The sequence below is a fragment of the Phoenix dactylifera genome, chromosome 3 (assembly GCF_051530095.1).
Source record: "Phoenix dactylifera cultivar Ajwa chromosome 3, Ajwa_hap1_PhDact_Kaust_v1.1, whole genome shotgun sequence".
In the NCBI taxonomy this organism is placed as follows: Eukaryota; Viridiplantae; Streptophyta; class Magnoliopsida; order Arecales; family Arecaceae; genus Phoenix; species Phoenix dactylifera.
In genome coordinates this window covers 54,224,067-54,251,361 of record NC_143192.1, presented here as the reverse complement: position 1 = coordinate 54,251,361, position 27,295 = coordinate 54,224,067, and the positions used below count along the sequence as shown (strand labels likewise).

Below are 27,295 nucleotides of genomic sequence, written 5' to 3'. Positions count from 1 at the left end.
TCACTTTTTATGCGATCACCAACCGTTCGTGTACCCTCTTGCATCCGGCACACCACGTGCGTCTCACACGTGCCGTTCCCCTGACAGAAGACCTGCTTTTAGCACGTGATAGGGCTAAAGTTGGGCCGGACCGGGAATTTATAGCTACAGTCGCACATAAGCCTAATCCCATGGGCTCAGCCGTTCCAGAAACCACCGTATAAAGTTGCCCTATAAGTTCGTCCTGGTTTTTTCCTAATGTCCGTTGGCTGTGGTCACCGCACCTTGGCTTATTGGACAAACCCTCTGCGTCTCCGTCTTCCCCTGGGGATCGCTCTTCGGCATCCTTGTGCCATGTCGTACCGCCCCAACTACCAGGGCGGCCGCAGAGGCGGCGGCGGAAGAGGTGGCGGCGGCGGCGGAAGACGAGGCGGCGGCGGCGGAAGAGGAGGCGGCGGAAGAGGTGGCGGCGGCGGCAGGGGCGGCGGGGGAAGGGGTGGCGGCGGAGGCCGCGGGGAGCAGCGGTGGTGGGATCCCCAGTGGAGAGCCGAGCGCCTCCGGCAGATGGCCGGCGAGGTGATACGCTTCCCCCCCTCTTCCAATGTCCCTTTCCCCGTTCTTCTTTTCTATTTCATAACCGTGTACATATATGTTCTTTTAGCACGCAATTCTTAAAAGAAAGAGTTTTTAATTCCTAGAGTATAACTCACCCTCATTAGGCCCCTTGTATTCGGTTTTTCAAACTTGATTCACCCACCACTCTCAGTTGGAGTTCTTGGTATTCCATGGGTTGGACTAATTTCTAGGTCAAGAATCTTCTTTAGAGATTTGATGTTCGGAATCATCAATCTAGTTTTTGAAATTTCTCGTGATTAGAGTCTTTAGGTGCTCTCTGTTAAGCTATCCCTGATCATGGAGGACTCCCCTCTTTCAATTATGACGAAGTTGCAAAACGTTGTTGGGTCTTCAGGTTGTCCTTCAAGGTATGTTTTCAGCTTAGCCGCTAGGTTATTTCTTTCTTCCTTCGTAATGGAAGGAAAGATTGACAAGATCTTGGCTGTATCTCCTTTTTTTTCTTCTTCTTCTCTTTTTTTTCTGAAAAAAGAAGAAGCCAAATTTGTGGAGGTTGTCTAGCGTAGTGACAACCATACAGATCAAACTTTTTAGTAAAGGGGGGGCGTTTGTGTTATTCTGGACTTAGTGTCAATGGTCCAATTGGTGAATAGATTGTAAAAAGTTTATAATGGTGAATAGATTATAACAGGGTCTTTTGTTGTAAGATATAATTATTTCTGGAGATTGATAATGCATCTTAGGTGCTATACACATACTGCCAGTGCTATGGGAAGCTCATTCTTCTGATCAAAATTTAGAGAAGCTTCGTATGCTATGTGTTACCTTGACTTCTAACCTTTTGTCTGGAGTATATTATCATGTCCATTATGAAGTTTGGGTCTTTAAATCCTCATAGAGAAAACAAAAAGGGAATATGAACTTCCTTGCTACTATGTGCCTTCATTCTCACCTTTCTCACCTTTCACACTTCATGTTATGACTTTGTAAAAGACAACATCCTTGACTAATGCAATTGAGGACTATAATAGTATTCTTATCAGGCTTCTCTTTAAACTCAGGTTTTAGGCTATGTTCCTTCATCATCTTTGCCACTTGAGGAGTATCTTCCACTCATCCTTTCTAAGTCCTATAGTTTTAGCTTTCATATGTTTACGATACATCAAAGCATCTTTCTAAAATGTAACATGAGGTGATAAATGTGATCCATCACAATATCATTAGATGATTTGAATTTTCTTGCTTATGTCTTGCCTGGAGGCAAATTCAAATACCTGGACAACCTTTAGGTCAGTAATGTTCCCCTCCTTTTCGATGACCTAAAATGGTGCAAAGCTAGGATATTAGATGATCCTGTCTCAGTTTTCTTCACCAGAACTTCCTTAATCTCCATATGCCATGGAGTTACCCCCAGATGTTGAATATTAAGGTATGGCTATTCACCTTCTCATCATAGTGAGCCTCATGATAATATAAACATGGACAAGGATATCTACAACTTTATTTTGATATTAAAAGGGCTCAATACAGCCTCATCATTGAGACCGAGATACTATTCATTAACACACAAGCTTCTATGCTTGTTGATATCGGAAGCTGTAACAACCAACTGTCTTTTACGAACTCATTGTTATCAGTTATGCGATGTCAGTCCTTCCTTTTTGTACTGAATGGATGATGTTTATGTAGCCATTCTTCCTTGTTGGGAATAGTCAAAAATTCCTCCAAACAACAATATTAGGTCCCTGTCTTAACTTCTGTACTGGACGCATGGTTTTTTTCCTCTGTCCTTGCCGTTCCTCTGTTATCTGTTATTGGATTTTCCTACTTCTAAACCAGCTCGCCCACACTCACTGGCCCAAATTCAACCAGACTCTGGTTTGATAGATATCAAGTTTATTATTTTATTGTTAACTTGCTAACTTTTGTTACGGCAGTCCCATAACCTGGAAACCTCCTCCTTCCTCCTCATCAGTTCATTCTATAGGGATTAAACTTTAATTCTTTAATGTTAAAGTTTTGGTCTGTGCTACTATTCTAATATAACGAGTTGATACATGTTGCTTGCTTGTACCTCTTTCAGGTGGAAAAGCTGGATGAGAATGAATGGTGGAACAAGATAAAGCAATTGAAGGAAGGCGGGCAGCAGGAGCTGATAGTTAAGCGGAATTTCGGGCGTGATGGGCAGAATGTTCTTGCAGATATGGCTCAAAGACAAGGCCTGCACTTGTAAGGATTTTTAATTTTGTTTGCTTTGGTTGTTTCACTTAAATAGCATATTGTATATTTGTATTCCTCTCAAATCAGGCTTATATACTGTACATTATCCTATGGTTTCTACTATAGTTTCTTTTCTTATTTTTTACTGCTCAGAATATGATTATATAAACTATATTGTTGCTCTATTATCAAATATGATGTTGTTCGATGCTCTATGTTATTCAAGGAAAAAACATTCTATGCATCTGTGTCAGATTACTGTCAGTGCCTAGAATTTTGAGCCTTCTTGCTTGTGTCTGGAACTCTTCTTGCTTTGGCTGTTATCTACTTGTTAATAGACTGCAAGCAGCCAAGATCTACATCTGATGATCCTTTCCTTTTTATGGTTTACTTATTTGGGGGAAGAAAGCCATGCATACAATAAAGGAAAGACACTTGTGTTTAGCAAAGTTCCTTTGCCAGATTACAGGGCCGATCTTGATGAACGACATGGATCAACACAGAAAGAGGTATATCATATTTTAATTTATTAGTCAGTTACATATTATATCCGGATGCAGAGATAACATTGTTTTGTTATCTATCACATCTGTGCAGATTAAGATGTCTACAGAGACTGAGAGAAGAGTGGAAAACCTCTTAGCTAGATCAAAAGAAACATTGACTATTAATGATACCGCCAGCACATCCATTCAGATGGCCGGACAATCTGTGCCTAACATGGCTGTATCTAAACCTGAATTAACAGAAGATGATAATGCCTTCAAGGAGAAATTCAATATTGAACTTAGGGACTTGCAACACTCTCGGAAGGTACATCTGTAGAAGCCACTAATTTGCTTCCCATCCAAATGCTGCATGAAATGAGATGAACAAGGTTGCTTTGGACTGTGAGTCAAGTCTCAGCCACTTATCATTTAAACTGTCTTTTTTTTTTAACAGGCAACCCCAAGTGCAAGAGCAATGCAGTCTTTCAGGGAGAAACTACCAGCATTCAAAGTGAAAGATGAATTTTTAAAAGCTATAGCAGATAATCAGGTATAAGATGCTTTTGTGATCTGGAAAGAACAAATTAGCCTAAAGCTAGGATGGCAATTTATGATCCAGCCCGCCAACCTGACCTTCAACTAACGTGAGATATGCGGGTTAAGTTTTGGCACAAACAAGTCCAAGTTGTAAATAGGTTGACCCAACTTAACTTGTTCATTAAATGGGTTGGATTCATGTTTAGAGTCCTGAGCTATCTAGCCTATTTTAACATGTTTAATAATTGGATCGGGTTGAAAAGTCATGACTTGAGCAGTTCGAGAGCTATTTAACCCATTTAAACCGTTAAGCTCTTTAGCATGATCCAACCTATTTATTAAATAGGATATATGGGTTTGGCCAGGTTACCTATTTAATAAAGAGGTCAAGTTCAATTTTGGATATTTGATTTGTTTAATAAATGGATCAAGTTCGAGTTGATAGTTATCCAACCCGACCCTCATCTTCACCCAACTTGACCCATTGCTACCCTTACCTGAAGCTGCATATCTCAATTGATGTTTTAATACTTTCCCTATATTATTTTCTTCTTATTTTAGTTCTTGTTTTGCACTTCTTTTTGTTTGCTTTTATTTTTTTGTTGTTTTTCTGTATGTTCATTCTAGTTTTACTTGTAGGTATAATCTATTTTGTCAATTCTGTTTTTTATTTTATTTTATTTTGATATTCATTTTCTACTTTATGGATTTTTTTGTACTACTTTGCATTCCTAGTTCCCAGTTTGCACTTTTAGATTAATATATTTGTATCATGTTCTTTTATTCTTTATTTTCTATATTGTCTCATAATTTTTGAATTTAAATTTCCAATTTATTCCATTTTAACTGTTTGTATCTAATACAGTAATCTGAATAGTTTATAGCCTTATTTTATTTGTTTTAATCATGCATTATATGTGCCTCTTTGCTCGTACATATAATGGTAACTATAAGTTCTAGATTAAATTTATAATATTTAAATATTTTGTTCATCAGAAGGCCTATCTGAGTACCTCCCATACTTAATAGGAAAGTATCTTTTATACTTCATCACCTCTTTTTTTTATAACAAAGAAATGGATGCTAATATCAACCATTAGATAGCTATCGCATAATCATAGATGAGAATTGATTTTATTCTGCAATGGGAATATATCCTTCTTTGGCTATCACATAGCTATTGGCACAAACTATTGATTTCATAACCAGCATCAATCTTCACCTTTATTTTAGATACACAAAATTTAAATGCTATCAGTAAGGGAGCAATGCTGCTTACCCATATAAAACTGTTGTCCAACTGATAGTAGCTTAGTAATCTCTTTCAACTAATTTGGTATGCTTACAAAGTTCTTGTTCCCTTTTTGTACTTTTTCATGAACTGACTCCCTTTCTCAGAAACCTCTCATATTAACTGTTTAACTTGTTCAAGCATATTGAATGTATTCAAGTTGTCTTTTTCTTAGAGCAAGTGTCCTTTTCTTAAAGTTGCTTTATAATTTGTGATTACTGGACATTCCTATTTGTTCTGGGAGTCTAGGTACTTGTTGTATCTGGAGAGACTGGTTGTGGCAAAACTACACAGCTACCTCAGTTCATACTGGAGGAGGAAATAGAACGTCTTCGTGGGGCAGAGTGCAACATAATATGTACTCAACCACGTCGAATATCTGCTATATCTGTTGCAGCACGAATTGCATCTGAAAGGGGTGAGAATCTTGGAGAAACTGTTGGTTACCAGATCCGATTGGAAGCAAAACGTTCAGCTCAAACACGTCTTCTATTTTGCACAACTGGAGTACTGCTTCGGAGACTGGTATTGAGGATATTTCCCATTTGAATGTCTATTCCTGCCATGATGCCGTTATCTGTTTTTGTTTTAATTAATTTCATTTTTTTAATGAGATCAATACCTAATAAACTTTAGTTTGTTGGGCATTTGATTTTTGAGTTGTTGATACTGCTTTTTTGGGCAACTTAAAACAGCTACACCCTATTCCTTGTGGTTCTATTTCGATCATTCTTATTATTTTCCTATTCTTATATGACACTCTAATCATTTTTTCCCCATCTATGAATATTTAAATTTTAAGAAATTAAAACTATATCATCTTATGCTGCTGAACTTGATATTTGCCAGAGAGGTTGAAGAAACAGCATGTTTATAATGTCCTGTCTTCTGTGTGTAACACAAGTAAGAGTTTGCTAGATTTTCTGATTAAATAACTCTCAGCATTGTGTCAGCTATTCATTAAGTGAATAAAATTGTACAGTATTTTTGATGGGCATAGCTGTTGCTATGGTTCATAAGTTGGTTGCTCGCATCATCTTTTTCTCTTCTTTAGTGGTTTGGTTAAATTGGGTTTGTTCTACAACCTCAAGATTGAAATAAAACCTTGTATGCTATCTTTAATATTGCACTAGCCCTAGCATATAAGATAGCTTGGATAAATTGCTTGGATGTGGTTATCCACGTCAGGCTAACAATGAAGGGACGAAGGCTGAGGTACATTGCAATTTTTATCTCCGCTATGTTTTTTTTATAAAACTACATATTAGGTCTTCCATGCCTATGTTCAAGTTTAGATGTCCCAGTTCTGTCGAATAATATATTCTACCTCCTTCTACCAACATTTTCACTACTTTATTTTCTCATATGCATCAAATATTGTGATGCTCACTTTTATGAGCAAAATATTTGTTCTCCCCCAAAACCTCCCCAAATTGTTTAGCTCATGGTTTTTTTCTGAACCGTCAAACATATTAGCTGGCTCTGTGATCCTAAATTAACAACCAACCCTCTGTATATGGTGTTAAGAGAACCATTTTTACACCCTTTCTGGAGGGTTCTTAGGAAACATAGCAGTTTCCTTTTTATAAACTATGTAAATTTAATCCATTGAGTTTTTTTGAGTTTCTAGAAACCAGGGATCAAGGACATGATAGCTGTATATAGGAACATTGAAGGTTGCAAATAAAATACTCTCTTCCAATTATCATGTTTATGTCAAGAAACTTGTATTAGCAGATGGATCATCTAGTAAGGAAATAATGTTAGCATCCTTCCATATTTTTTTTTGGTGGAAATTTTTTTTTTTTTTTTGGGGGGGAAATTGAGCAAGAGTTATTGGCGTGCCTGAAGATTCATTTGAAGCAAAATAATGCAAAATAAGCGTAAGAGTTCTGAAAGAGATGAGTTGAAACCAGGGTTATAACAGATATCTTCCCTTTGTGCCAAAGCTTTGGACTGTTTTGAATGAAACAATTATTTTAATATTTTTCCTAGAGCTGATCAGAACCTTACCACCATGAAACTTATTGGTTTGCTTTTGTTTGAATTATGCTTTGCATATTATTATTCTACATCTAGGCATAATCTATTTCAAATCTTACCTTTTGCTACTTTATGGATGGCAGGTTCAGGAGCCATATTTAGGAGGTGTCAGTCATTTACTGGTGGATGAAATTCATGAAAGGGGTATGAATGAGGATTTCCTTATTATAATTTTGCGTGACCTTCTGCCCAGGCGTCCGGATCTTCGTCTAATATTAATGAGCGCCACAATAAATGCTGAGCTCTTCTCTACATACTTTGGGAATGCACCAATCATCCATATACCAGTATAGTATCATATAACCCACACATAGAACAAAGGAATTGACTTGGATCATGTCTTCCACAATACTATTCAATGACTTTATGCTTTTACAGGGGCTGACTTATCCTGTAGCAGAAGCGTTTCTGGAAGATGTTCTGGAGAAAACACGGTACAAGATTAAGTCAGAGTTTGACAATTTTCAGGCGAACTCAAGAAGAAGAAGAAGAAGACAACCATCAACCAAAAATGATCCATTGACTGAGATGTTTGAGGTGAATCCAAATTCATATCTGAATACCATTCTTATATTCTGTGCTGAAATTTTAGTCAATGCAAAACAACTAATTATTTCCGTGAAGTCAAAAACGCAACATCTTTTCCTTTTCTGCTTATATACGCATATGCACTACGCCTTTTTGCTTAACCATAACCATAATTATTATAATCCTTATTTCCAAGATATTCCTATTGAGAGCCACCGCCTGGTATTATTGCAAGCTTTTTCAAATTTATTTTCACAACTCCCATTCATGCTACCCTAGTCTTACCCTTTTGCTGACACATATTTTAGTACCTCTTCTTAATGGGTAGTTTCCTTATGTAGCAATGGATTCGACTGCTTTTTGATCATACTCTGGTATTTTATTCTTTCTTGGTTGTCTAAGGTTACAGTATCATTTTTTTTTCTTTTTTTACATGTAGGATGTTGATATTGATGCCCAATACAAAAACTACAGCATATCTACAAGGCAATCTCTCGAAAACTGGGATGGCGTGCAACTAGATTTGGGTCTTGTAAGTAACTTCGAATTTATTAGTAATTCTCTGTAAAGTTCTTCTATTAAATATGCTTGCATGCAGATTTATTTTCTCTGAGATAACTTCATCCTGGTCATATTTTATTTTTTGTAATAAAGGTACAAATATTCGGTTGATGGAGAAATGCAGAATTGCTTGATTCTTATGACCCTTAGACAATCTTGAAGCTTTAAAGATGTGTTTGGTGTTGCTTCTGCTTTTTTTAAAAGTAATTTTCAAAATTCTCATCCATTCAAGTTCTTAAATGAAAAATGCATTTTGGCATGGTTTTTAGTCTTATTATTGGACCCCATATTTGTAGGTTACAGGTATGGGTTGCATCGATACTGTACACACCCATACATACGCATGGTACACTGCTGGAGGCAAGACAGCAACTGTACCATGTGTCAGTACAGTACTGTATTGAGCCCCCTAATATACCAACTTATCAGATGGGTAAAATTTGCCCAATACCAGGCGGTATGGGTCGGTACAAAAAACCTTGCCTTTTGGTATAATCTCAGAAAAGAAGAAACTCGAGGTTAAATTTCTAGCTTCTCCTAAAAGCGCTTGTTTTGCTAATACCTGTTCTAGAAGAATTTCTCAAATGATATTACCGAACACTTTTTTTTTCTTTATGAAATGCTTTGTCTAAAACTTATAAAAAAGGCTTCTTCCAAGCGGCACCAAACATGCCCTAAGTGTCCAATAATGAAAATGCTTTTTCCTGGAATTTCATTACCATGGACAGCTCAAGAATAAGCTATCATATTGTGAAAGTTTCTTGGAGATGAAACATTATAGCCATGTAATTTCATCTTTAGGGAAAAGTTGTCTCTTTCCTTGTCTTGTTTTTGAATTATCATCCATTTTGCCAAACACACTCCTTGTGGATCATTGTAAATTCATGTGTCATTGATTTCCTCATAGTAGCTGGAGGAAGCAATTGTGAAGGAAAACAATAGCCTCCATCATGACGACCCATGGAAGCTAGTGTCTTTTTCAGGGGGATATGAAGTAGGATACACATGAACCTAATTACTAAACATCAGATTAGTAAAATTACAAAGAGACCCATAGTAGATATATATCTTGTTTCCCTGGTTTTCTATTAATTTCTACAACTGTGGTAAAATGTTCATCGCAACCAGTGTTAATGAATGAAGATATCATTAGTACACATTACAATGAACATTTTGATTTGGGATGAATGTTTGGCATCACTGGCACCTGCCTGAAGAGTGATAGATGTATGCCTTGACTAATGTCATCAAAATAGCAAACACAAAGTTATTTAGTCTGAAGACGCAGCTTTCAATTTTCACATGATTGGAAAGGCTGTAAACAGCTGGAGGACCGAGGACATACTCAGATTGATGGGAGTAAAAACAGCCCTTCGGCGTTATTAACAGTGAGGAAGGTTCCTAATAATTATCTGAAGTTGATAAGATAAGGCTTATTGATTTTAGATGAAGTTACCATGAAGTTTTAATATAATTGTTGTTGCAGCAGTCTTAGCATGCTTTACAGTAACCACGATTTCATGATTTTTTTTCTTCTTACCAAAATGGTTCCAGTCTTCTTTCTGGTTCTATCTTCTTCCATATTAGAGTGTTTTGTAAATCATAATTTTAGCTTTATGCTTTTTCATGCTTCCCTGCATGCACAAATCTGTTGGCATTTATGGTAATGTCCCTAGTCTCGTTGGATCTCATGCACATTGTTCGCTAGATATTTATATGCTTCATTGTACCTGATTTTTGTTTGCCCAAAAATAGTTTTCTTCTAATGTCATTGGCTATAGGGATGCCATATCTTTTTTCCTAGAAACCCTTTTATACTGCCACTTTCTGCTTCTTAAATTTATATTAATTGCCCAATCTTGTATACTAGCTGATTATACCATATGTTTTAGGTGGAAGCAACAATAGAATATATTTGCCGCCATGAAAAAGATGGAGCAATCCTAGTGTTCCTTACGGGTTGGGATGAGATATCTAAGCTGCTCGACAAAATTAAGGGGAACAGTTTCCTCGGGAATTCTAGCAAGTTTCTAGTTCTTCCATTGCATGGTTCCATGCCAACTGTAAATCAGCGCGAAATTTTTGACAGACCACCAAGTAATGTGAGGCAAGTGCTCTTCATTTTCTATTTCTTAAACATTTGTTATGAATGACTCATTATGTGAGAGATTTTGTAATCAAGTACTATTATGGATGTCACTTTCTGAGCTTTTGGTTTTATGTACATAATGCACCTGATTTGATTCATTCTATTATATTTATTGTTTTGATGTTCCATGAAATATGATATCATTGGTTTTATGTGCATCATGCAATGCTAAGAATGGTGGGAAACTGCTTGCTATGTAGATATGATAATGAGAAATGAGAACATCTTGTATGAATAAGACAAGCTTAAAGACATCTTATTGCATCTCAGCAGCTCATGCACTTTGAGTGGATGGTAGCATTTGTATATACAGTTGTAGACATTGGACTTGTTTTTGCTTATATCATTGCTGGATAAATTACCTAAAAAACTCAAGCTCATGAAAACAACTAACATTTAATTAATGCTATCGCAGAAAGTGTATTTCTAAGAACACAATAATTTCTTAAAAATAACCTGAGCATTGGTTTGGCTTATTAGAATCTGGAAAGACATGGAAGCTTTTCTGCACCATGGACATTTGTTGTTCATCTTGTGCTTTTGATTTGCATATTGCTTTTATATTCATTTCAAAAATAGTGGCACAAAAAGTTCCTCCTAGCGATCAGACATGTTCAAAGCCATATAAACTTATGTTAAGATCCTCACTGAATTATTTAAAGAAATCAATGATTCATTTGCTATATTCTGTTAATAATTGCAGGAAAATTGTTCTAGCAACAAATATAGCAGAAAGCAGTATTACTATAGATGATGTTGTGTATGTTATTGACTGTGGAAAGGCAAAGGAAACAAGTTATGATGCTCTGAATAAGTTGGCATGCTTGTTACCATCATGGATATCAAAGGCTTCAGCACATCAGGTAAATCAATTTTTGAACCTTGTAGTTACATTGATCGTCAATGAAGACTCATATCTGATAGTTCATGCGGGGGCTGTTCATACAGAGGCGGGGGCGTGCAGGGCGTGTTCAACCTGGTGTTTGCTATAGGCTGTACCCAAAAGTTATACATGACGCAATGCCACAATATCAATTGCCTGAAATTCTTCGAACTCCATTGCAAGAACTATGCCTTAATATTAAAAGCCTACAGCTTGGAGCAGTTGCCACATTCTTAGCCAAGGCACTTCAGCCACCTGATCCACTCTCCGTTAAAAATGCACTCGAACTTCTCAAAACAATAGGGGCACTAGATGAAATGGAGGAACTCACTCCTCTCGGTCTGTATATATGCAAAATAAAACATAGTGCCACTAGATTACAGTATTTTGTCATTATTAATTCTGGTTTTCTTATGAATCATTGCTTTTATGATTACTTTGTTAGTGGTGTTATTGATTTTTTCCAACTAATGCAGGACGTCATCTTTGTACACTACCATTGGATCCAAATATTGGAAAAATGCTGCTCATTGGATCTGTATTCCAATGTCTAGATCCAGCATTGACAATTGCTGCTGCTCTTGCGCATCGAGACCCATTTGTCCTACCAATGAACAGGAAAGAGGAAGCAGATGCTGCAAAGAGATCCTTTGCTGGTGATTCTTGCAGGTCATTTTATCCACTCCACTCAGCTGTGCTTCGTAAACTTTTTGTAGGATTTACTGAGATACGTTTGCTTAATCTTATGATATTGTTAATGTCTGCCCATTTACCTTTAGAATTCAACTATAATGGAATGCCAAAACTTGGCAGTATGATTTTGGCAATCATGGAATGTTCCAAAGTATGTGCTCTGTTGCCATGGTTTATAGAAAATTTAAAATCACAATTTTCATGTTAGAGACCCTAACCTTTTGAAAAATGATCATCTAAAAGTTTTGAAAGCTATTCTCATATGACAGATGGGTGCTAAGCACAGGAATATGATTTGGTTGTCACTTGTTTGCAGAAAGCTGCTGAAGTTTTATTACTCCTAGCTCAAGTATACCTGAATTAACTGTTAGATACAGTTTAACAAAACCTGCCTCATGGATGAAGGATGATGGAGTATTTTTTTTATAAATTTTCTGTAGGATCTTTAGAGAATATATTTTCAGCTCATTAATATGTTCTTTCAATAATAATCCTTCGCATTGACCAAATGTATTTGCTGATGGTTAAAGCATGTCCAAATGTCTGATGGGCTCCAAACCTTTTGCAGTGATCATATAGCTCTTTTAAAAGCTTTTGGAGCATGGAAGGATGCGAAATGTAGTGGAAGGGAACGTGCTTTCTGTTGGGAGAATTTCTTATCCCCCATGACATTGCAGATGATGGAAGACATGCGAAATCAGTTTCTTGATTTATTATCTGACATAGGTTTTGTAAACAAGGCTAGAGGAGTCAAGGCATGCATTTCTAACTCTTAATTCTTGAGCATCCACAAGGTTTCTGATATCCGCCTTTAAAGTTAAATGATAACTTGGCCTGCATCATGGTACCATATTTGGTTATTCGAGGACTGTCCCTTGGCTATGCCTAAAATTTAGAGGCACCTGACATTGGCTGCTTCAGAATCTTAGCTTCTTTTTTGCAAGACTTTATGCAAAGTTGGGGTATCATTGTGATTAATGATGGTAATCACCTGCCAGGTTTGTCTGATTTACTATTTTAACTGATCTGAAAGGATTTAAAACTTGAGGTATGGACCATGCCAGTCACTAGCCAGAACGGTGCCTACTATGGTATGGGGCCAGCACCGGCCAGTTCAAATTAACATCAAAAAGGTGTAGTGGGTACGGGGCCAGTTTTCCTGCTGAACCATCTCAAGAGGGATTGTGTATCAATTCCTGGTACAACACGTATGAGTGGTATGGGGCTGGTATGGGCAGTATCTTAGTCCTTGTCTGAAACATTGATTTCATATGCTTGTAGACCTTTTTCTTTAGCATATACTCAAAAATGTCAACCACATATGCAGTAGGGCTTCATTCTGAAAATCAAAGGAATCAATGTAGTAGCTCTGAATCCATTGGTAAGGTCACTGGGTGTTGCATACCGGTGACCTAGGTTTGAGTCTCGTGACCTCACCCAGTCTCAAACCAAAACTCTAAGGAAAGTAATATTTTCTTTAGTTTTATCTTCATTTTTTTCCTTTAATTATTTCATTTTTTCCTATGAGCGTTAAATTTAGTTTCAGATTGTTATGTTAATTTGGGTTTGTGAAGAGAGAAAAATATCAGTCATCTGCTTACATTCATTCAAGCATGCCTTCCTTCTGAATAAGTTCTATATGTTATAAAGTCTTCCATGTTTCTGTAATTTCGTTTTTAGTTTAGGTTTTGATAATGATCTGATAAAACCATATCAGTTGCATTGTTTGTTTATGAACTTGATTTTTAACTTTCCACAATGAAAATTAGTTAGGAAATGTGAATGCTTTTCCCCATTTTATCTTAGAAATCATATTTATGGTTGCTTCCTCTTAAGCAATATCCTGGCTCTGCTACTAGGCTCACGCATGCTTGTAGTAGGTTGACTGTATGCCAGGGTCCACTACTTTCCATGCTATTTATAATTTTAAAAATTTTATCCAGCAATGTCTAATTTTCATCTGTTATCTTTTTCATGCTAGACATATAACCAATATGGCGATGATCTGGAAATGGTATGTGCTGTCCTTTGTGCTGGGCTTTATCCCAATGTCATCCAGTGCAAAAGGAGAGGGAAGAGGACAGCATTCTACAGTAAAGAAGTTGGAAAAGTCGATATACATCCATCTTCTGTGAATGCAGGGGTCCATTTATTCCCTTTGCCTTACATGGTTTATAGTGAAAAGGTGAAGACTACAGGCATTTATATTAGGGACTCGACAAATATATCGGATTATGCTTTACTTCTCTTTGGAGGAAGCCTCATGCCGAGCAAGACTGGAGAGGGCATCGAGATGCTAGGAGGCTATCTTCATTTCTCTGCACCAAAAAGCATAGTCCAACTAATTCAGGTAACAAAGTGCTACCATTGCAGGAAATGTCAGCATGTGCTGTTCAAATTAGATGATAATTATTATGGTCCTATACAAGGTCCGCAATTTCGGTATCGGGTACTGTATCGGAACTTTATCGGTTCGGTACTGTATAGTACGGTACACCGCTGTACCGAAATAGCTTTCTAATCATTTTTTTCAATTTTTATCTCGGTACACCTCAATATAGATCGGTTTGCCTTAGTACGGGCCGGTACGCACCTCGATATACCTCGGTATAGGTCAGTACACCTCGGTACATAGTTTGTACCGACTTGAAATTAAGTTTTGTACCGATTTTCTTTCGGTATGGTACGGTGTGCTCTGTATCGAACGGTATGGCAGATTATTGTCTTATACCTTTTTTTATTTTGGTAGCAATTATGAGTTTAATCTTTTGTTACTGGGAAAAAGAGGTCAAAACAAATTTCATACATGATAACATATTAACTAGGATGTAGATGTATAAGATCAAGTTCTGATTATAAAGAGCTGATGAAATTAATAGCATACCATGTCAATGCCATAGTGTAACCACTAAAAGAAAAAAATGTTGTTGCTTGTTGGCTGCTCAGAAGATGGAAAGGTAAGAACAATTGATGGAAGAAAACAGAAGGGGTCAAGGGGAAGGAGCAATACTCTTTTTAACTTGTTCTATATATCAGAATATGATGCTTATATACATAGCCTTAAAAGCTTGTGTGTTTTCTTCTTTCGCATTATTAAAGCTGTGTTCTATTTGATTCTGACAGAGGTTAAGAGGAGAACTCGACAAACTTCTGCAGAGGAAAATTGAGGAGCCAGGGCTCGATATCCCTGCAGAGGGAAAGGCTGTTGTTGCTGCAGCTGTTGAGTTATTGCACAACCAAAATGTTTACCACTAGAAGGATTTTCACAGATTATCGACCTCTTTGGAAAATCTCTGGGCTATCCTTAATTTTTTCTCCATGACAAGAAGAGCTGCACCAGCTATTCCATTTCTTGATGAATTATTCTTTGTATTTTCTGTCAAAAAATGTGCACCAGCAGCATTTTACATCGGGCCACCGTATTTTACAGTTAATATAGTGCTCTTTAACGTGCATGTTGGTTTTGAGGAAGGACATTATCAGTTGAAACAACTATGCTTTGTTATACAAGGAGTATGAAACTCCCATGGAATTATAGAATGTGAGATGTTCATGCAAGGCAGAATATAGGCAACGATTTCTCTCAGTTGTATTTTTCTTAGTTTTTATGCTGATGATGGAATCTTTTTAACCATAGGTGACCCTTGCTGGACTCGCCCAAAAATCTACAGTGGCCATTCTACTTATTCCATTGTTGCAGGCCATGGGAGGGTTGAAGTTAAAGCTAGCGGAGTGTTCAATATTTTTATGCAAATGATCCGTTGTCACCAGATTTTACCATAGATTTGTCACTAGTTCAATGAAACTAGTTGCACAATAAGACTGGTGCTGTCATGGATGACCATCGAGGTATAGAGTTTTGGACTTTTGGAAAGAGCACCCGCCAGCGGTCCATTGGACCAAGCTGGTACTTCATAAATGACACGTATTTCTAGTGCTCTCGACCTACTCTTTAAGCCTACCATTCTGGCCTTGAGGCTTCTGCAAATCACGCGAATTGTGAAAGCTACCGCATGGTCGTAACGAAGGCTCTGAGCTTTGGTTCTTGCCTTGTCCCATCTCGGATGTCTGATTCCCAGTCACCAAAATCCCCATGGGTTCTTGAAGGTGAATTTTGATGGCTCTCTCCGAAACAATCATCCGAGATCATACCAGCTGGTTGATTATGGTGGGTTCGAGGCAGCCGGGTGCTTTCTGGCTGCTTTGGCATCCTGACCAAATTAAGAGCAGCTTGGGAGAGGCTCACCTTAGCTATTTATCAACTGCAGTGTAGAGATCTGATCTTAACAGGTAATTCTGCCACAGTAGTTTCTTGGATTTCGAAAGCTCACCCACATGTTCCTGATGTTCCACTGCTTGCAGGATATAAAATATATGATTTTTGATGTGTCCGTCAAAGCAGTGCATGTATATAGGGAAGCTAATTTGATCGTGGATTATTTTGGCTGGTATGGGTTCTGTAACTGACTTCGTCGCCAACTCAATCATTCCCTTCAGATCTTGCTCGGTTGATTACCTTGGATGTTGCTGGTTTTTGTTATCTTTGTTGTATTTAGTTTTCTGTTCTTTCTCTTCATTATTGTTCTCTTACCCAAACCAAAAAAAAAAAAATCCCTTAATGGTTGCTGTCTTATTTCTTCCCAGACGAGGGAGGCATTTGAGAGCAGTTAATCTGGACTCAAATGAGTGTATTGCAAAACTAATCAAGAGGCGTCCATTTTCCATGACTTGTCGCCATTTACGCTCCTCCACCAAAATCCTCAAAAAGCAAAGTTTGTTCCACAAGCTAGCTTTTTTTTTTTTTTTTTTTTTGGTACAACAGCTGCTCCACTACTTTTACTTTAGTATAAGCGCAGCTCACAGAGTGGCTACAAAGGACGTCCAAAAGTCATTTATTTTTATTCCAAAATTCAACTCTCTTTCACCAAATATGCTTTGGATGGATGATCCATCATCTTCGTACAATGAAATAACTTTTTGAGAGCCATTTGATACTTGAAAAGAGTAGAATTTTTTTTTTTTTTTGGGGGGGTACAACAGCCACTCGCATCCTCTATATATATATATATATATATATATATATATATATATATATATATATATATATATATATATATATATATATATGTGACTAACGACCAATAAAATTGGAAAATAAAAGACTATATAAAACTTTGGTGTAGACACGTGGTTCATTCAGATAAAATTTTCAAGAGTGATGAACAACAAAAGAAACAATCCAGTCATTAATATAGTTTGCCTCCCTATAAACATGCGTAGCCAATTAGAAGCCACACTCCACAATAGTCGATGGATGCTATAAAGCAGCGATCTTTTCTCAGCAGTGTATGCCTATGCCAAGCTTGTTTTTCTATGGATATTATTAGCACATGACATGGACATTAACTATGCCTCATCGTGAGCCATGCGCTCCGTGTACATTTGGGGTGGTCCAAAGTTGAAGGCGAAAGCCGAAATTTTTGCCACCAAGGTGGTAGCCTAGTGGTACTGGGCAGAAATTCTAACCTTAAGGTCCCAAGTTCGAATCGCTGCGGCGACGATTAAATTGTGGACCGGAGCTCATTACTTGGGCCACTGCTTGGACTTGAGGTATAGGACCGCTCTTGAACCGCTAGTAGCCGGGGTGGTGCCGGGTGTGACGTACTCACACTTGGGACTCGAGCCAGAGCCTAGAGGGGTAGCTGAGCCGGGCCCATGGGTGAGGAGGGTATGAGTAAAACCGGTCGGGGTGCCCAACACACGGCCATTTCTGCCCGCATCGAACATTCTCCTGGCGGGGCGGGGGCCCAGTGGGGGCTGCTACGCGGGGTTGGGCTTGTTCCTTCCTCCCCCCTACCCCTTTTCTTAAGCAAAAAAAAAAAAAAAAAAAAAAAAAAACCGGGATTTTTCAGCAACTCCTAAATCCAAATGTTACCTCCAAATGAACGTGGACTTGCCGCGCTCAAAGTGATTCCAACGGTTCACTCGAACCGGGCTCCCGCGCTATTTTTCGTCCCGGAGGAGACGTGGGAAGATCCCCGCCGCCTGCGTCTCCGAAAAAATGCCATCTCCCGCGCTTTCGTGTTTTCTATGCCATTTTCGCGAGTACGACGTCCTTTCCTTTAAAAACCCAAATCCTCACTCCGCGTGCGTGCGAGCGAGAGCGAGAGAGAGTATGGCGGATCTAGAGGGTTTCAGGAGATTGCTAAACCCTTTGGTACTTAATCTGCAGAAGATGGAGTTGGAGCTCACGTGTCCCATCTGGTATCTCTGATTTTCTCCCTCGATTTCATTTCGTTGATCAAAATCCGGTGTTGATTTTTGGATTTTCATGCTACTATCCGTTGGTTTCTTTCTATTTTCTGTGATGAAATGATGATTTTTGACCGAAATTCTGATAAAAATTAGACCTTTGACTCGTTTCTTATGCCAGTGATACTGAATTCATAAATTTTTTTCTTTGATATGTTCTGCTAATTTAAGACAGTTCTTGTTTGAAGCCATGTTAGACAGTCTCTCTCTCCTTCTCTCTCTCTCTCTCTCTCTCTCTCTCTCTCTCTCTCTCTCTCTGCGCCTATGGCCTGTGATTCTTTTAAATAATTATTCTGTTGTTTTAAGTTGGTTGCTAACCCCATAAGAGAGAGGAGATGAGAGTGCCAGTTTGTTTTTCGTGTACATGTATGTAAAGAATCATTTTTTTTGTTTTTTATTGGTGTACTCTTTTTTTATCCCTTCGATATATGCATACACTTTCTTATTCAACATGATATTATCATTTGAAAATAATAAAAGAGATGAGAAATTTACGATTTCTTTAGGAAATTTATGCATACTTGAATTCATGTGCATTATGAGCGGTATGTTTATCAGAAGTTTTAACTGTACAATAGGACTTACGAAGGATTATATGGGTCTTTAAGCACCAAATAAAAAAAGACAGGATTGCAACTTGCATGGAAGGTTAAATTAAATCATGGTACTATATTTCTCTTCAAAATATGGTGGCATCTCTCATGCCATAACAAGAATGCGCAGAAATTGTGCAGTGAAAGAAAGAGAACTGACCTTTGGATAACTAGGAGAGGATTGCTGCTTAATGTGTGTTTAAGGGTTCAGAGTTCTGCTTGGTTGAGTTAAAAAAGCTGAATATTAATTAAAGGTAAAAACTGAATGAAAGAGAAGAAACCTTACTGCTGGAGAGAAAACATCTACTCGTGATGATTTTTTCTAAGTTTGATTATCAACAAGCCAACAAATAATAAGATTTAGAGGATATTGTTTTCCTCTATTAGCATAGATTTTCAGTGGAAAAATCAAGTTTTTTTAGATAACTTAGCATAAACTTGAGGACCCCTGGCATTTGAATTAGATAATTTGATAGAGTATATACTAACATATTTGTCATTTTCATTTTTTCAAGTTAAAAAATGGTTGCACTTACTAACAATATTCATGGAACAATGAAGGCAGGAAGTAATGTTATTTTCTTAGTTTTATAGATTTTTGCACACAGCATGCTAATCTTGCATCATTTTTTTTCTCCTGTAATTATTTTTTTATGGAGGTCTAGTCTCAGGTAGTGATGCATTAATTATAGAGTAACTATCATTTTTATAAGTGTTGATCTATATATTTTCTTGTGGCAGTTTAAAGTTGCTTAACATGCCAAGGTTGTTGCCATGTAATCACATTTCGTGCAGGTTTTTTTTTTCCCCTCAACCTTTTTTTTTTCTATGGTATTCCAGATAGTTATTTATTTTCTTGTTTATATGCAGTCCTTGTGTCACTACTTCAACCATGCATGGGCATGACTGTCCTATTTGTAAAGTACCTTTTCATCATCAAGGTATTTTCTGGTTTGGGTAAAGTTTTTGTCCAGTTAGATCTCATTGCTTTTGTAAGCTCTTAAAATTTCTTGCAGATTTGAGGCCTGCTGTTCATGTTGAAATAATGGTGAACATATATAAAAGCATGAATTCAGCTATTGGTCCTATCCTTGTACAAAGAGGGGAACAAGTTGCTATCTCTGGTATTTCAAATATTTTCTTACATACGCAACATTGTAACCATATGATCTAAAACTTTTTTTTTCTAAATTCATTTTAATAGCTGTATAATTTGTAATATAATAAACAGACACAAAGATGCCTTCAGGTGGTAGTCCAGATATTGGTGACAGAAATGATGAGGAGAAATCTGAAGAGGAACTGATGCATAACAGGGCTGGAGAGGGTTCAAAATATATGCCATCACATGCACCATTTTTTGGGAATTTTAGAACTGGGAATCCAAGATGTGAAGGGGAGAAAAATGAGCCGGCAATGAATGTAAGCAAGAAAGATGTGAAAAACAATGGAGTGGAAGCATTTCTTAAAGAAGAGGATCCATACAGTCCACAATCATCTGGTGACCAGAAAGATTCAGATTATGACAGCAATGACCTGGGAAATGAACCTGTAAGTTAGCACACAATTACCTATTTTCAAGAAAGGTTCAAAAACTATTTCCACTCACTTAAGCTCATCCTCATCCTGAATACACAAGTATTAACTTTGATTCATTTTGTCAACAAAAAAGGGATTATTGCATGGCACAATACATATTCATACAAACTTTCTAGGTCATTCTTCTGTTTCTTTCTTTACCTTTTTCCCTCAAGGAAAAGGTGTTTTTGTCTGTCTTTTTCCTAATTTCTTTTTATTTATTTTTTTAAAGTTAAGCTTGGTGCTTATTGCTTATTTGTAGAATATTAACATAAAAGATTGCCTATACTCAGGATAATGTATATAAAATTATATATGTTGTGAAAGATATATCCGTTGAAAAATTCTGTAGATAAGACTTGCTTCATATTCCAATCAAAGAATCAGGTTGGGTCTCCCTAACTCCTTTCTCAAACAAGAAAAGAAAAAGACTTGCTTTAAAGTTGGGAAAACGGGACCTGAAAGATACATGACCACAATCTTATGTGCTTAGCAGTTATAAGCTGCCACAAGGAAATGATACTAATCAAAACACCTAAAAATTGTAACCATGATTTAAAAAAAAATGTAACTTATAACGCATTACTTGTAATGCAGGCATACGCTTTCTAACTGTTTAAGTCAATAACATATTCTTGTGACTGCTTTAAGTTAGTATGCTGATATTGTTGCTGTTGCCATATAACCATGCAACTTGCAGTTTTGATTTGTTTCCTCAACTTATAATATCTATTTAGTGGTAATTTGTTTCCTTTTTTCTTTTTGATGATATAGTGGTAATTGGTTTTCATAACAATATCTAAATTTTTCTTGAGCATGTGTAGGCTGAGTCTGCGCCATTACATTGGTTATTCTTGGGTATTATTGTCCTGTTTGTAAAGACATATGCAGTAAGAGCAATGGTTGTCAATTAGTAATAAATGTCCAAAAATAGCTCCCCTACTTGTATTGATTATAGCTTATGTTATTTGACATTTTTACCCTCTCTCTCTCATGCACACACGCACATGCACACATACACATGAATTTGAACCTTTCTTCTTTTTTTTTGATTCAGAGAAATGGTAATGATTCATGCAAGAGAGGTTCAAAAGTTGGAACTATTCAAACAGGAGAAGACTATATTAGAGAATTAAAAAGGCAAAAATTGCATAATGCAGTTGATGTTGGAGATATTAGTGGTGATGTCCAGGCTAAGGATTTTTCAGTATTTAATTCTGAATCTGAACATGAACATCAAAGATGCCCAAACATCAAGTCATTGCATACAACTGTTCATGAAGACACAAATGGGGTTTTTAGTTGTGCATTTTGCTATTCTTCTAGAACAACTGAGGTAAGATATGCTAGCTTTTCCTTTCTCCTTCTTCATTCATTAGAAAAGCCAGTTTTGTTCTCGACAATAATTTGCTGGCTTAATAATTGTGCTAAAGTTACATCTATTACACGTTAAGTTGCTGAGATTCGTGCTTTGTTGGGTTTAAACAAAATTCTTAGATCATAGTGATGTTTCAGGCTTCTGGACCAATGTTACATTATATTGATGGAAAACCAGTGTCAGATGATCAAGCATTGCAGCTCAATGTCTTACACGTGCATCAGAAATGCATTGAATGGTATTTATTACATTTTAGCAAATTATTATCTAATTTCGTGAATTTTATTTATTGCATTTTAGCAGCTATTATCCAGTGGACATTTGGTTAATCATTCGTGAGTTATTTTCTTGTGAAAGATATACTTTATGCTACTTAGCAATTTAATATGAATTGAGATCTAGCTGAACAATTGCTCATGCAATTTTTGTTTTTATAACACTCTTATGATTGTTTAAGCAAGTACAAGATTATTATCTTTCATGCTGTTTTGTCTATATGTATTTTGGGTTTCTTTTATCTCTAAAAGAAATTAATGCTAGTAATTTGTTGACAAGTGGTTGTTTTGGTAATGATATATTTTTGTAATGTTGGAACAACTAGTCCTAGTCGTAGCTGTATTTTGCTGTATCTTCAAGATTTTCTGTTTGATGTCCATTGTCTGTGCACAGGGCACCACAAGTATTCTTTGTTGGTGAGACTGCTGTGAATTTAGAGGCTGAACTTTTACGTGCATCAAAAATCAAATGTAGCAGCTGTGGACTCAAGGGAGCAGCTCTTGGTTGCTATGTCAAGAGCTGCCGAAGAAGCTTTCATGTCCCATGTGCTGCTGATATCCAAGATTGTCGATGGGATGCTGTAAGCTTCTGCTTTTATCTTCTTCAAGCCTTCTTGTTGTAGAAGTTGCCAACTTCTTTCCTACTGTATCTTTGGTATTTATACTGTCAGCGTTTGAAATATTTAAAAAGTGATGATTTTTCTTCTATCAGGAAAATTTTCTTTTGCTGTGTCCTGTTCATTTTTCACACAAGCTGCCATGTGATAGATCAAAGGCTAGAAAGAGGACCAAGGCTAATCGTTCCTTGTATGACCTCTCTGCATATGTTTTAATGGATTATCTCTGTTTTGACCTCAATTGACATTGGTCATATTTTCTTTGTTTGACCTTGATCATTGCTTCTTTATGCTAGATGCTATTCCAGTTCACCAGGTGATTTAACTTCACCTACAAAGCAACAGAGTGATAAGCTTTGGACAGCTTCACCCGGTGTGACTCAAGAATGGTTGCTATGCGGATCTTCACTCTCTAACTTGGAGAAGGTAGTCATTCTAGAAATTCTTTTGTCCGTGTCATCCTTGCACAGGAACCATGCTAATCTTCTCTGAGTCGTTCAAATTTTGTCAAATGTTTTGGAAGTGACATCATTCTGGCAATTCTTACCTTTGGTTCTTGTCACTTTGCTGATTTTTTATACTGGTTTGCTTTTGACTTAATTGTTCTCAATTCTCATGTCATTAACTTGAATTTGTGCAGGATATTCTAAATGACTTTGTGAGCCTAACTGGTGCCTCTGTAACCAATACGTGGAAGCCAAATGTAACACATGTGATTGCTGCCACTGATGAGCATGGTGCTTGCAGCAGAACACTTAAGTTGCTCATGGCTATATTGGGCGGAAAATGGGTTCTAAGTGTAGAATGTAAGTATCACTTTGATAAAGCTAATCTTTTTTTTTTTTGAAAAAAGTAGCAACTGTTTTTTTTTGAGAGAAAGAGAGCTAGACCTAGCAGAAACATTTTTGTGTTTTCTATTTAATTAAAAAAAGGAAAGTGAAAGGGGTGCCAAACACAAAACTAAACCCTAAAGCCTAACCAAAGTGACCTGTAAAGTGAGTGTTATGCTCTGTTTTACAGTTCAACATATCTTGCCCATTTGCCTAGGCATAGTGCTAATATTGCATATTATTTGGATTATAGATGTTAAGGAATCACACAACCGTCTCCAGTGAAAATAACTAAACTGAATTAAACTTGCTTTTCTTGAAAATTGGGAAAATCCTGGAGAAACAGTTGGAGAAAATGAAGAGGGATGCTACTCAGGAACATGATTAAATATAAGAGCGAGGGGAACACTGAGAACCAGTTTTTTTCATTTATTTCTCAGAGGTTTCTTAACTTTCTTGTGGTTCCTAGATCTTTCAATTTATTATTTCAAATTCATTTCAACATATGGTGATAATTTTAATCACTCATATCCAGCTGCGGAATTCACTTGATGGTCTCCATACTTTTCCCCAAGTGGCAAATACTATCTCGGTTCTAGCATGTTTCTTTGCTCTTTGGAGGACAGGATTTATTTAGAAACTACTGAGAAAACATTTGCTATACTTATGGTTCAAGACAAGTTCAAACATTCACCAAGAGATCCTTGTATGCAAACCAGCAAACCACATGCTTCCAAGCATGAACTTCTGTGAAATTCTTGGTCCCCTCCAGTATATCCTACATGTTGATATCTGACTTTATATGTGGTCGGAGAATGCACAAGCATGTTTACGCTTGAAAGCCATGTTGGTATTATTGATCTTATAACTATGTGCTCTAACATTAATGAGTATTCAAAAGTGCTGGCCTACCAAGTTGGTAAAGTCCTCAGTAGTTGTACCAAGGAACCAAGTATTTGAATCTTGCCTTTACCATGATTTGGGGTTTAGTGGTATTTGGGTAAGGGCTACCCATCTACTGTGTAACTCATTTACCTATGGGCCATTTCTATCATAAAAAAATGAGTGTCCAAAGTTTTGTGAATTAGCTACGATTTGTTTTTTACCCTCTTTTCTAGTTCATTGCTATATATGATGCTCCCGCTGTTGCTGACAGGGCTTAGAGCATGCATGAAGGCTGGGCACCCGGTTCCAGAGGAGCCTCATGAAATCAGCCATGACATTCATGGAGCCTTTGATGGACCCAGAAACGGAAGAATAAGAGCCATGCAAAAGGTTCCTCTCTTTCCCTTATAATACTGGCAACTAGCAAGAAGAGCTTCTATAGAAGATTCATCTGTATAGACTTTTTAACTGCTTGTCACTTGAGCTCGTCTTTGCATCTGTATATGGATTACTGACTGGTGTTAATTTTTGGGGCTATTCTCTTGAAGGCACCAAAACTGTTTACAGGATTAACCTTTTATTTTAGTGGTCACTTTATGCCTTACTACAAGGACCATCTTGAAGATTTGATTCTTGCTGCTGGTGGAACTGTATTGGAGAAGAGTGAAATCACTCCTACAACTTCTATTGTTTATAGTACAGAACCTCCGCAAGGAAGCAATTCAGATGATCAGCATGAGGTTATAAAGAAGAGAAAAGAAGAGGCCGTAGATTTAGCATCCAGAATTGGCTCTCTGGTCATCCCTCACACATGGCTTCTGGATTCTATTGCTTCCTGCAATGTACAACTAAACTTGTAGACTATTTTTCTCAACAAAAAATGCTGATGTTATCTGTACTGCTTTCTTGCTGGATGAATTATGTCACAATTCTTATCGATTCATGCCGGCCTTATACATATGAAACAAGTATCTGAAGTGGGTTTGTTCCGTTTATTAATTTGTTTCACAGAATCAACAAAAGCTGATTTCAAATAGAAATACGCCAAAATTCATCACTTACAGAGGTGCCTCTAAACTGCCCACTTAATTTCACGTTCGATGCCATATTGAAATTACCTCATCCTTTCCCACTTTCTGCTTCTAATTCCAGACACCTGTTTTGAGTTGGCTTCTTATTGTTTTGATAAGCTCCCTGCTATCATTATGCTGTCATCAAAAACTGGTGGCTGTAAATTTCCCATCATCCATATAAGGCTTAAGCCATGAGATCTTATTATAGCTCGCCTTTACCGGTGATCGCCACTGCCTCCTTCCTTTCATGAGGTATGAAGCATCCCACTCCTATTTATTTTTTTCTCTGGTCTTTTCCCTTCTCCACTGAGTAGGTTTCGGTCGAATTCTACCGATAAATCGGTCGAAAATCCATTAAGAAAACCCCCTGTTCTGCTTTTTCTGTTTTTCTGGCTCTTCTTTCCCTTTTTCCAGTTGTCGACACGGCCACCTTTTGACACTAGACTCTTGGTCGAGTTCTCTAGACTTCTTACGTGCCCCCGCAACAAAGTCGTGGCCGCTGGTGAATGGCCAAAAACAAATAAAAAAACTCGTTCCCCTATCTTTCTAGTCCTTCCCTTATTCCTGCCGGTCGGTCACCATTGCCGGCCGTCCACTGCGTCCGGCAGCCGACCATGCCCCCTGGCATGATCCCCGGCAATCCCAGCCTCTCATTCCTCTTACAAGAAAGGCGAAGCTTCCCTCTCTCTCTCTCTCTCTTCTCCCACACTTTCTCTAGGCAGACCCACGATTAGAAAATTACAAAAATGAAACCCTTCATTTTGAACAACAAAGAGCGATTAATCAGGTCCGACAGGCGGATGGGGCGGTATTGGTTGAGCGATTGCTTCCAAGCCGGAGAAGAGAGATCGAAAGAGCTACCTGAGGCTTGGTTCAACCATGAATCCCAATTTAGAGTCTTGTCTCTTTTTCCTGGGAACCCAAGATGACCGTAGACGCCCTAAACCATCCTGATGCCTCGGTAATCTGTTGGACCGCTCGCCCCGGTCCCGTGTTGATGATCCCCATCGAATAATCTTGGCCTTAATCGAGTCTCTGCTTCATGATTCATGGATCGAATTATTTAGCTCTGACCCATCCAGAGACGTCACCTTGCCCGACCAACAAATAAGCTCATTTTTTTGTTATTTTAATACTATTAAAATTATCATATAGGAATTAATTTTGCTTTTAGTATTTTAAATTGATTTAGCAAATTTGCCTGATAAATTTTTAAGGTTCAAATCAGAGAAAGTAAGTTACACTCCTTATTAATTGTCAAATTATCACATATTTGACATGCATATGGTTTATCAGTGATGATATATTTTTTCTTAAAATAAATGATCGGCAGATGTATCATGAAAATTATGCTTTATTATGAAAAGCAGTTTTATGAATGCTTTTATTGAAAATAGGATGTTTATGAAGCACGAATTTTAATATTTTATCATATTATTTAGTATTTTTTTTATCTACTTATGTGTATGTTTTAAGAAAAAAGATATAAATATTTCAAAAGCTCGTAGATAGCTATATAAATGAACCCTAGAATTGGGAAAGATCAATATCTGGAAGTAGTTCCACACATACACAGGTCCTGCTAGCAGGTATCAAGTTGGCATATGAAATATAATACTTTGTTGATTACGAATACAGATCTTGTCAAAGTATAAAGTGATCTTAGCATGAATGCAATATTTTGAACTATGATATAGCTAAATGATAACATGATTTATGATTGTTTTGTGTAGTATACTAAAAACTATGTTTATGAAATATTGATGACTTAGGCATGCATGATTGGCATTATGACTTACTTTAACATAT

The 27,295-nt window shown here is 37.2% G+C and overlaps 2 protein-coding genes and 1 non-coding gene across 5 annotated transcripts; 2 read left to right on the top strand and 1 right to left on the bottom strand.

Moving 5' to 3' along the window:
- The first annotated feature begins 222 nt into the window (after positions 1-222).
- LOC103716252 (RNA helicase family protein) lies at positions 223-15,531 on the top strand. Of its 2 annotated transcripts, XM_008804175.6 has the most exons (16): positions 223-555; positions 2,636-2,781; positions 3,182-3,281; positions 3,370-3,585; positions 3,715-3,810; positions 5,338-5,613; positions 7,215-7,418; positions 7,510-7,668; positions 8,099-8,191; positions 10,113-10,327; positions 11,073-11,232; positions 11,318-11,591; positions 11,729-11,921; positions 12,514-12,700; positions 13,927-14,295; positions 15,069-15,531. In XM_008804175.6, the coding sequence occupies exons 1-16, from the start codon at positions 238-240 to the stop codon at positions 15,198-15,200; spliced, it is 3,138 nt and encodes a 1,045-aa protein (XP_008802397.4). In that variant the 5' UTR covers positions 223-237; the 3' UTR covers positions 15,201-15,531. The 2 variants fall into 2 exon arrangements, with proteins under 2 accessions (XP_008802397.4, XP_008802398.2); XM_008804176.6 differs by lacking the exon at positions 223-555 and having other exon boundaries at positions 2,643-2,781; positions 3,178-3,281.
- A 2,366-nt stretch (positions 15,532-17,897) lies between these two features.
- BARD1 (breast cancer associated RING 1) lies at positions 17,898-25,354 on the top strand. 2 transcript variants are annotated; one of them, XM_039117019.3, is made up of 13 exons: positions 17,898-18,209; positions 19,592-19,645; positions 19,721-19,791; positions 19,867-19,974; positions 20,100-20,401; positions 21,486-21,764; positions 21,944-22,044; positions 22,476-22,662; positions 22,794-22,888; positions 22,995-23,124; positions 23,339-23,504; positions 24,685-24,803; positions 24,962-25,354. In XM_039117019.3, the coding sequence occupies exons 1-13, from the start codon at positions 18,007-18,009 to the stop codon at positions 25,271-25,273; spliced, it is 2,127 nt and encodes a 708-aa protein (XP_038972947.3). In that variant the 5' UTR covers positions 17,898-18,006; the 3' UTR covers positions 25,274-25,354. The 2 variants fall into 2 exon arrangements, with proteins under 2 accessions (XP_038972947.3, XP_038972945.3); XM_039117017.3 differs by having other exon boundaries at positions 17,904-18,209; positions 20,082-20,401.
- LOC113463329 (U6 spliceosomal RNA) lies at positions 23,126-23,228 on the bottom strand. The gene has a single exon (XR_003387416.2). It is a non-coding gene; the product is annotated as a U6 spliceosomal RNA (small nuclear RNA).
- Positions 25,355-27,295: the final 1,941 nt, after the last annotated feature.